The sequence below is a fragment of the Cucurbita maxima genome, unplaced genomic scaffold (assembly GCF_002738345.1).
Source record: "Cucurbita maxima cultivar Rimu unplaced genomic scaffold, Cmax_1.0 Cma_Scf00038, whole genome shotgun sequence".
In the NCBI taxonomy this organism is placed as follows: Eukaryota; Viridiplantae; Streptophyta; class Magnoliopsida; order Cucurbitales; family Cucurbitaceae; genus Cucurbita; species Cucurbita maxima.
The window spans coordinates 1,125,183-1,136,103 of NW_019272054.1; the positions used below are offsets into that span (position 1 = coordinate 1,125,183).

The window sequence follows — 10,921 nt, forward strand, 5'->3', positions numbered from 1 at the left end:
AAAAATAATAATAATAATAATAATATTAAATTTTGATTTAATTCAAATCTTGATATAGGATTCAAAATTTAAATTTGACTCGGTTGGTATAACACTTTCCTCCATTTTTTGGGACATTATTAGATTTTACTTATTTCTCGCTTTTAAGTAAGTGAAGACTATATCTACAAATCAACACTGGTTCTTGAATATTCTAATATTGTCACGTATTTTAAAATAATTGTAAAATTCTAATTTTAAAAAATACTTTTAGTATTTTTATTAATGATTAATTTTAAGTTATTCTTAGTAGTTTAATTTCCATATCTTACAAATTCTTATTATGATTTAACCGTTTTTTTTTTTTTTAATGTTACTAAATTTAAAATTATAATCATATTAAAAACTAAAAATTAAGAAATTAAAATATGGAAGGGGACAACGCCAGTGGGAAATTGGGACTGGAAAACCGTTAAAAACTGACCGACATTACGTGTACGGCCCTGATTCATTCCAACATCATTCTTTCCTTTACCTTTGGAATTTTGTGCCACTATAATAGCCATCAATTTCACTATTACCCTACGTGCATTGGAATTCACAAATTTTTCTTTTTAACTTATTTATCAAAAACAATTTCTAGAAGGACAAGTTTGAGATAGGTTTAATATCATTTTCATGCAATTCATATCAATAAGAGGTCGATGAGTGTGGTTCGGAAGAAAAATATTCAGTCTCGTTTGAAAGAAGGTTGTGCCATTGCAGGTTAAATAAACATTTTTACGTGCTGTTTTGAATTCGAGAGAGGTAGTAGAAGGATATTTTGGTCATTTTCATATATTATGGAATTTTGAAAAGGATTCACAATTAAACACTCAAAAAAATTATTTTGATTAAAAAAGTATATAGTCATTGGGTATTATTTGGAATTTACATTATGAAAATAAATATCAACTTTATGTTATGTGATTTGATGAGTGATTCTCTCTATATTTGGACACAAACGAATATTTTGTAGTCAATATAATTAAATTTAGTTGAAGTCTTAATATTTTTAATTTTATTCTAAATAAACACTATCCAAATAAATAAATAAAAGATTACTAAAGTATGGATTAGATTAGTAAAATATTCTTAAACTTTCAAAAAAGTTCAATAATAATATCAATATTTATAAATAAAAAAAATTAAAAAAATTTTTACTTATAATTTTGGAAATTATTAGACCCATTAATATAATTTAATTTTTTAAAAATTTAAAAATATATTTAGCTTCTATGTTTAAAAAATAGCTATAAAATTATAAAAAATAGTATTAATAATAAAAAATAATTTTAAAAAAATCATATTCTATTTCTTGCTATGTGTGATTTTATGAGAATATGCTGTTTTTTTTTTTTTTTTTTTGAAAGACATAAGATAAGATGCTATAATTCTTTTAGGGGTAGTTGGAGAGTTTATATATATATATAATGTGTTTAGATGAAATTTTAAATTAGGGATCAAAATAAATAATTTATAAAATAATTGTTTGAAATTATAATTGGTAAATTATTGTATTTCCTGGATACATATTAGTTAATTATAATACTTACATGCTAATATACTGATAAATTATAAATTTTGTAATTAATGATATTTTTACATTAATCGTAATTACTTATATATATTGATTAAATACAATAATTAGTCCAACATAAAAGAAATTAATTTATAAGTCAAATTACAAATTTAATTTTTTTAATTTATATTAAATAGGTTTTGATACTTTAATTTCTTTTAAATTATATTCCTACTCTTTATTTTTATTAAAATAAAAGATGTTAATATTACTTTTATAGTAAATATATTTTTGAATTAAAAAAAAAGTATTTTAGAAATTTAGATAAATTATAAAATTTAAAAACATTTTTATTAATTTCACTTACATTTAATACAAGTAGATTCAGTCCACTGACACGTGTGCTGTGCACGTGTATTCGAATTTTGTTGTTTAAAACTTGGAGGGATTCTATAGGCTCAGAACTTTGGCTTATCTTTTTCTAAGCGTGCCGGTCACGTGAACAAGAACACGTGGCTCAATCCAAAAAGGGAAAAACAGTGCAGAAACGGAACGGAAAAATTAAATGGACACGTAGACAAATCCGTCCATCGCCGTTAAAGTGCTGGAGACATTCTCTCGTTCATATTTAATAATAGTTTATAGAGGGGAAAAAAAAAATACGAATACGATTACAAATTAATAAACAAAATAAAATACGACACCGAATTTTCATCCCGGCCGGAGCAAAACTTTGCCGATAAATGGATTGGACGGCGGCGGGAAAGCTTCAGAGGACGACGAGAGGATCCGACCCGAACACATCGCTGAAGTCTTGAAAGAAGTCGTCAGGAGGAGGAGTCGGGTATTCGAACACGAGCCCGGATCCGATTTCTTCGACCGGACTGTGAAACACGCCGTTGAAGGAACCGTCGTCACTGAAGAAGTCGTTGAAGGAACCGTCACCTAACTCGTCGAATAAAGTTGGAATCGTAGTTTCGAAGGCGAAAATGTCGTCGGGAATGAAGGTGTCGGAGCAGCTCGAGAATTCCGACGTGAGATTTTCCGACATACAAGAGTTGTCGGGCTCGCCGGGGATTTGCAAATGGATTTCTTCGATGGCCGGAGATGGACATCGGAGGACAGAGGTTGGAGAGCAAATGTTGTTGTTCGATTCCTCACCGGAGTTGTAGTCGGCGCATTTCCCGGAGGAGGATTTCGGCGGTTGGGTTGTGAAATTAGTAAGTGCATCTGGTCCCCGGAGTTGAATGGCGGCGTTGTCGTAAACCATAGCAGCTTCCTCAGCTGTGTCGTAAGTTCCCAGCCAGAGGCGTACACGGCGAAGTGGGTCTCTGATTTCCGCCGCCCATTTTCCCCACGGCCTCTGTCTCACGCCGCGGAACTTCTTCCCAATGAGCGGCTTCACAGAACGTCGATTCTTCGAAACCCCACATTTCCCCGGCGACCGTCTCAGTCCAATCCTCTCCGATCTGTTCCCACCCCAGATTCCGTTCCCTTCGCCAGAACAAGACGGCTCGATCGTAATTTCATTAACAAACTTCTTGACTCTTTGACGACCAAACATTTCAGGCTCATCATCGCTGGAGGAATCAGTGGCGTCACCGTCGGAAACAGAAATCCGTACAACCCTCTGCCTGGTTTCCGGCACTGAAGTGAGCTTAACATGGTTCAGATGCTCTGAATATTTAATGGGTCGGCCAAAAACAGAGTCGAAACCCATATTGAGTGATTGAAAGCGAAGGGAAGGGGGATGGAATACGAAAATGGGGTCACTAGAAGGAATAAAGAAAGGTAAAAGAAGACGTTAAAGGAAGCCCTGAAACGAAGTGAAACGCACCATTAATGTGGTTTTGAAACCATGTTTAAAAAGGCATTAAAGGACGAGAAATTTTTGAGGAAAGTTGGACTCGAAAAGGAAAAGGAGGGAAGAAGTGTGCGAGCGTGAGATTGAAGCTACAAACACCCAAAAGGTAAAAGAAAAAGAGTCAGAAACAGAGCCAAAAAATGGGAAAACCCAGAAAAAAAACCAGAAAAATCAAAAGGGAGCCAAAGTTTTTTCTTTTTCTTCTTGGAAAGCTCCAAAGAAAGGGCTGTTCTTAGAGACTTTGCTAAATCTGGTAACCTCCTACGTTCCTGGGAAGAACAGAGGAAGAACAGAGGAAGAAGACGAAGAGATAATAAGCTGCAGAGAAGAAGAAGCGCAGTGGCCAATCGGAACCACCTTTTCTTTATAGGATCCCAGCCGCAAGTGGCCGTATATTCGTATACGATAATTTATTATTATTATTTTTGTAATTATAATGAAAAAACGGGAAAAATCTCCGGTGGCTGGCTCAGCCGGGAAGGGGCGGAGAGGATAGGCGAAGCGCCGCATAAAGCGGAGGGGGTGCATGGTGGCGACACGTGGCAGAGCGAGATCATTTGAAAAATATTGGCCCCAATAAGAAAGTAGAGAGTGGAGCTGAGTCAGCAAAAGATTTAGTTTAATTTAAAGAAAAAAAAAGGGTCACGTGAGTGGCAGAGACCAATTTTCAGTCCTACTTTGACTAAAAACAACTAAACCCCACCACCACTCTCCCACCCTTCTCCTTAATTACTTTAATCACCGTTTAATGATGTTCTAATTATCAATTAAAAACCCTAATTAATTGAAGTTACTTCACATTTTAACCCTTAAAATTAGGCTTAAATTGACTAGTTCCAATTTGTAGCTATGCACCATTTTATTTTATTTTAATTTTCAAATAAAATCAAATTATATTAATAAAACAAGTATATGTTCGAGCACCTAAGTATATTAATATAATAAAGCTAAATTATATAAGAAAAAAAGTCCCGTAATTATTGAGTCTTAATCGTTAGGAAAACAAACCGGTTCAACACATGGGTGATTTTTTTAGTTTTGTTATGGTTTGGCGGTTCGGCTCGGTTTTGTCTCCAAACCAAACCGAACGGACCCGCCTGCACCCCTACAGTGTCTGTTCGGCTTCTGCAGTGCTTTTGAGAAAGGAGCGGGAAAAGGCTGTTATTTTGTAGGCAAAAAATCAGGGGAGTTGAGTTCGAGTACATAGGGCATAGATATATTTCGGTAGAAGTGAGGCCGTGTCGTGTTTTGATTGGATGGAAAAAATATGAGAAAATAGAGTTAATAATAGCCGTACGATCGGGTGGCGGCGGCGTTAATGGCAATATACGAAGAAAACAGAACGGTCTCGGTAATAAATGGGTCGGTTGATCCGTAATTTCAGCTGCCATAGAGTGGCAATATTTAATGTTTATTATTTCCAAAACATTAAAATTTACTCTCTTTTTTCCCCCTTTTTTTAGATTTAAAATAATTTTTTTTAACTCGATTCTTAAATAATAATAACAATTTAGTGTAGTAATTTCAAATACAATTTACCCTATTTGCTATAAATCTTATCACAATTAATTATTTAGTAATATTTTATTTTAAATACTTTATGAACGGTGAGATCTCACATTGTTAAAGAAGGGAACGAAACCTTCTTTTTAAACCTGTGGAAATCTATCTCTAGTAGACACATTGACATTGAGCCGTTATAAATGGTATCAAATCCAAACACTGGACGGTGAGCCAGCGAAGACGATGACCTCTAAAGGGGTGAATTGTGAGATAAGATCCCACATCGGTTAGAGAGAGACAACGAAGTTAATCCCTAAAGCGAGGTGGATTGTGAGATCTCATGTCCACTGAAGAGGAGAACAAACATTTTTTTTATAAGGGTGTAGAAACATCTCCTAGTAAACGCGTTCTAAAATCGTGAGAGTGACAATAATATGAAACGAGTCAAAGCGGACAATATCTAATGACAATGGTCTTAAGCTGTTACAACGAGTCAAAATAGACGTATTTTAAAATATTAAGACATTACGAGGGTCGAAAGTTACTGATATTTTAACGTTAGCTTATGGTAAAATATGTGGGTATAAAGCATTTATTGGAGTAGGTAAAATAAAAATGGAAGGACAAGTGGATTTGTCTTAACAATTTGGCATATTTTATTTGTAATTTAGTTATTATATTACATGTTAATCACTCTGTTTTAACTCATTTTAATAATACAATTTCTTTTATTTTTCTACTTTTAATTCTCGAATTATGCGATTTTTGTCTTCTTACTAATCCTTTTTAATATTCCTTCAATTAATTCGACATCTAAATAAATAATATAATTCCAAATTAAATATATTTATAATTTTTTTTAACTCTCATGACCAAATTAAAATCCTACATGTGGTTGACTTCGAATATTGGGATACGAATTTTGCATGGCTTATTATTACGGATTTGCCAGACACATGTCAGTCAATGATTGGTAAATAAGCTTTTGTTGTTACCTCTAATTAGATGGTATGAATATTACGTTAGCATCGTTTAAGAATGACATGTCATCCAACAATATTAAATAATTTTGATTAATGTAATAAATAAAATTATAGCTAAATAATCGCTTCAAATAGTTAAGTTGTATTATCATGTTGGCCATGTTTTCGACTTTTTTTTAATTACTGAATTGTGTCGTAATTAATGAGATAGCTGAAACCCATAGTAAAAAAAAAAACAACAATACGTTCTTCTCGTAGAAACCTGGACTCTTAAATGAATGGAAGGGTATATTAGTATTTTCACTTAATAATGTTATTTAAGAGATATTTATAATTAATTATAAATCGGGGCATAGTACCCAAGATTAGTACTTTGAGCCACAAAAAAAAAATACACATATTAATTAAGAGGGGTAAGTCAAATAAGCACAATGTCCTAGATCCATTCATTACTTAGGTCTTTTACCATAATGTTTCGATTTAATTTTGTATCATATGGGTTTATTTAATTGTCACAATAACATTCAATTTTATCACATTAATGCTTATAAAACATTGATTTATTTTGTGCTTTTTAATTAAACTTGCTAAGAATATACTCTAATATTCTCACCTGAAAATATTTGTTCGTTTTAATTATAAGAACGAGTGGAAAGAAAATTGGGTTAGGTAGAGGTCAGGGTATTTTTTAAATCTAACCCAATTATTCAAGTTCTAAATTGTTTCTATCCATTATTAAATAGTGAATTTAATCTAATCCAATCATAATTTTTTTTATTACGCTAATTTCAAGTCATTTATTAATTTTTTTTTATTAAAAATAAAATATTTATTTATTTTTAAATATTTAATTAAAATTTATAATTTTAGTGGAAAATTACCTGTCAAATAATTACAAATTTATTTTAATTAAGGAGGGTGAGATAAAGATGAGTAAAAAATATATATATAATATCTTAGGTAATATATAATTTAAAATTATCAATAAATTTAAATTAATTCAATCTAATTTTAAGAATTTTCATTTAAAGCACAATTTAAAAAAAAAATCTAAATAATGTCACAATAATCCAATTTTTTCTAAAAGTAAGTAGGTAAATAATAAGTATATAAATTAATTAATAAATTTTCGAATTTACCCAATTAATAAAATTTCCCATTTAATTTAAGAAATATTTTGTTTTTGGTAATTTTATCTGCGATTTAAATAAAATTAAATATTGATTAAAAAATTTGTATAATAATAAAATAATGAGACGTGTACGGTCAGTCATCGAAATACGGAGAGATGATAAATGAAGAGAGAGAGAGAGAGAGAGAGAGAAATAGTGGGTCCCACATACAAGCTTTTACACTGTAACAATGTGTTTGGTCACGTGATGTCGAGTTGCTGACGTGGCAACTGCACATGATTTTTCTTTTTAATTTTAAAATATGTTGGGGACTAGTTAGCAAAATTTCTCCCTAAGCTCATAGAATGAAAATTTGCTAATTCCTTTTTTAAATTATAATTTAATTTCCCCTAAAGTAATAAAGGAATTTTTTGTTTTTGCTAAAGTAGGCTTTGAAAGATAAGACTTTTTACTTTTGCCCCAAAAGCAAAAGAAAAAACAAAATTATATTTAAAAATAAAATAAAAAAAAACAATTTTTGTTCGGAACGTACGAAATAACAATAATAATTAAAATCTCCAAAACTATTTCGTCATTTATTTATCATTATTATTGAAAATAATATATTTATATATACCACCTCGACCGTCATTTAAACATGTACTTTATGTATCTATTATAATAATGTACATAATTAAAGTCATCCATATAAATCTTTAGTCAATATATTCTCCTTTCATTTTCTCTCTCCTATTTTTTATGTTCATGAGTGTGTGCTGTTGTGTGATCCTAACAACTGCTCTTAATTTAGTGATGTTATTAGAATTTTTAAATGTCGAACAAAAGGGATACTTTGTTCGAGAATTATAAATAAGAGACTGTTTGAGGACTCCATAAACTTCAAGGAAGACTCTATTGTGTACTATGCTCGAGTCTGAAAGGACTGTTGAGCGTTTTCGAATAAAAAATAAATGAAATTTTAAATCCCACAAATGAATTATAATAAATTAAAAATTGGCGTGCAATAATAAAATGGTGAGTGGAAAATAAAATTAAATATTTAGATTGACCCTTAAACCTTGGGTTTGGGTGCTCCAAATAAATAAATAAATAAATAAATAAATCACTTAAAGTTGCCATTAATTGGATTTTTTTTTTCCATTTATATTAATTATTCAAACAATAATTTTGTTACCATTTAGCAATAATGTTCGTCTTGGCAAATGATTTGATTTGTTTTCAAACTCTCATTCATCTATACTAAATCATTCAAATAGACTTATTTTTTTATTTTTCTTTAAAATTTATTTAATATACAATTATATTTTTAAAAAAAGGAAAAAGAAAGAGCAGATGAACGGTCCCATCTCGTATATTAAACAATATTTCTTATCAACGGAAGACCAACCAAAATTTCCAACCCTAATGTAAATTTTTAGGACCTGTAACTAAAATATGCACCAAAACAAATCGAAATCAATAAATAGAACAGATATAAACTTTTGTACGGAAGATCGTAAAGAACGAGTATATCTTTGATTCCAACACAACCGGGTTGAATTAATAATAGTGAAAATGGTATAAATTGGGGCATAGAATGAGAGTCAAAGTTGGGTGGAGGGGTTATTAATGTGTTGGTTATTAATAAATATGTTGGAGGCTAACCCATTGATTACAAATTGGAGACATTAAATGTGAAACCATGTATTTTCCAATTTCTCACCAATCACTTATTATTATTTTTTTAAGCACATCAAAATCATAAAGAAATCATTACAAACATCATTAATTTATATTCCTTTTCCTTTTCCAAATTGGTTAGATTGGTTGATTTTTTTAAAAAAATTGATTATCAGTTTGTAATTTGTGAATGTTTGATGTTTGAACCTTATAAAATTTTAATCATTAATGTAAAATGTGCGATAGATAAGTAATTATTTTTAATAATTAAAAAATAACCCAACAACCAAACTCGGAGAAAATAGGAGGTTGAGTTGGGTTAAATTGTAAAATTCATTCGGGTTAGTCAGATCACCAACCCAATCAATTCAAAAGTTCGAGTTAGTCTAAAAAATTTCCTTAACCCAACGTGTGCATACCTCTATTTAAAAGTTGGAGGCTTGTTTGATAACGTTCTCGTTTTCTTTTTTTTATTTATTTGGTTTCTCCTAATTTTAAAACCCTAAACTTATTTGATAAAGTTGTCATTTCATTTAATTTTAATTTCTAAACCAAATTTTTAGTAATATTTATAATGGGAGTGGAGGTGAAGTGGTTTTTTTTCCTGAAACCGAGGCATCAGAAGACCTGATTTTATGGAAAGTGAATTACCACGACCTCTTTGTCGGCTGCCTTTAATTTCTTTATTTATTTTTTTCTTCTTTTTAATTCTAAAAAAATCCTCCAAAATTGTTTATTATACTTCTTTTTCATAATTCATTATAAAATAATACAAAAAAGATTTTGTAGCCAATAGTTGGTATGGATTTGGAAATGTTTTTAAGCAAACAAAATTATTAGATTTTTTAGTTTTAAAAATATTAATAAATTATTAGATAAAATAAAAATAATGCTTATTTTATTTGCAAGGAAAACCATGAATAGCGTACGAATGAAGCTCATGACACCTTCGACCTACTCTTGTAGCTTTTGCTTTTAATAATATTATAGTCTGAATGAGAATAAAATAATAATAATTATAGATACAGGTTTAGAACGTTAGGTGCGTGCAGGTCCAGAACAGGGTTTTATTGGAATAAACTCTGAAGATTAAAGATAAATTTGTTTATCCATACAAACAGGTTTAGAACAGGCAGCGTTTTCAGGAGGGAAACATAACTAAACCCATTGGATAAAAGAGGCAGCAGATTCAACCATATTAAATTCAAGTAAAAGCCATTTGGGAAAGAATCCCACCTCTAAACACTAAGCAGCGCACTACTACCCCATAGCATACTTCTGGGTCCAGCTTCTCGCAGTTGCCTCGTACTTGCTTCTGTCAGTCTTGTACATGTGCGCGATCTCTGGCACCAAAGGGTCATCAGGATTCGGGTCTGTTAGCAGCGAGCAGATCGAAAGTAACACCTGCGGGTACAAAACATAACACCCTATGTTTAAAATATATGACGACCAATTAGTAGTATACTAAAACGCGTATGCTAGGGAGAGGTTGTCCTCTTTGGGCTTCCATTAAAATTTTTAAAATGCATACATATGTTAGGGAGAAGTTTTCACGCCCTTATAAAGGGTGTTTTGTTCTCCTCCCTAACTGATCTGGAATCTCGTAATATCAATGCATGAATCAAAATTGCAATAAGTATTATTTCCCCCAATACTCATAATTCTTTTCTTGTCTATGCAAAGAGTGACAACCTTGGAAATGGTTAGTGCAGGACTCCACTGTTCCTTAAGTATGTCAAGGCATATGCTGCCGTTGCTGTTGATATTGGGATGGAAGACCTTTGTTCTGAATGCAACCTGCATGAGTTGATGAACTCAACTTTAGCTATCAATTACATATTATGAGGAATTGAGTGAATTATTTTACTGGATAAAATGGAGTAATACAACTAGGCATTGACATTTATTGGTAAATACCCAAGTTCCTAAATCAGAAACATGTAGACTTGGTTAACACAACTTACGAAAGTATGTGCTAGTGAGATCTGTAATTAATATGACCAAGATCACTATCAAACTATCAAGTAAATTGAGGTGGTTTTCTGATAAAGTCACAAACTCAGTACGAATTTGAGGAAGGAATAGTCCAGTAAACATCAAAAACTTGGTGGAATATACGAAAAACATGTATTATCTTTGGTCATTTAATCAAGGTTTGACTCCAACGAGTCAGTTTTGTCTCATTTGAGACCAACTCAAAACTGACTGGAAGAGGGAGGGAGGGGGGGGGGGGGGGGGG

General features: G+C 31.3%; 2 protein-coding genes across 2 annotated transcripts in view; both read right to left on the minus strand.

Moving 5' to 3' along the window:
* Positions 1 to 2,133: 2,133 nt before the first annotated feature.
* On the minus strand, positions 2,134 to 3,756 carry LOC111469071 (ethylene-responsive transcription factor CRF2-like). The gene has a single exon (XM_023114303.1). The coding sequence runs from the start codon at positions 3,258 to 3,260 to the stop codon at positions 2,310 to 2,312; it is 951 nt and encodes a 316-aa protein (XP_022970071.1). The 5' UTR covers positions 3,261 to 3,756; the 3' UTR covers positions 2,134 to 2,309.
* A 5,973-nt stretch (positions 3,757 to 9,729) lies between these two features.
* LOC111469105 (ubiquitin-conjugating enzyme E2-17 kDa-like) overlaps positions 9,730 to 10,921 on the minus strand; it is a 5,611-nt gene continuing 4,419 nt past the window's right edge. Inside the window, exons 4-5 of the mRNA XM_023114348.1 lie at positions 10,375 to 10,479; positions 9,730 to 10,086 (exon numbers count right to left, since the gene is read on the minus strand). Of these exons, the coding sequence (XP_022970116.1) occupies positions 9,943 to 10,086; positions 10,375 to 10,479 (249 nt within the window). The 3' untranslated portion in view covers positions 9,730 to 9,942. The remainder of the gene's footprint in view (positions 10,087 to 10,374; positions 10,480 to 10,921) is intronic.

Bases quoted from the DNA above. Each gene is read 5' to 3' on its own strand.
- LOC111469071 (XM_023114303.1), bottom strand. From the start codon at position 3,260: ATGGGTTTCGACTCTGTTTTTGGCCGACCCATTAAATATTCAGAGCAT.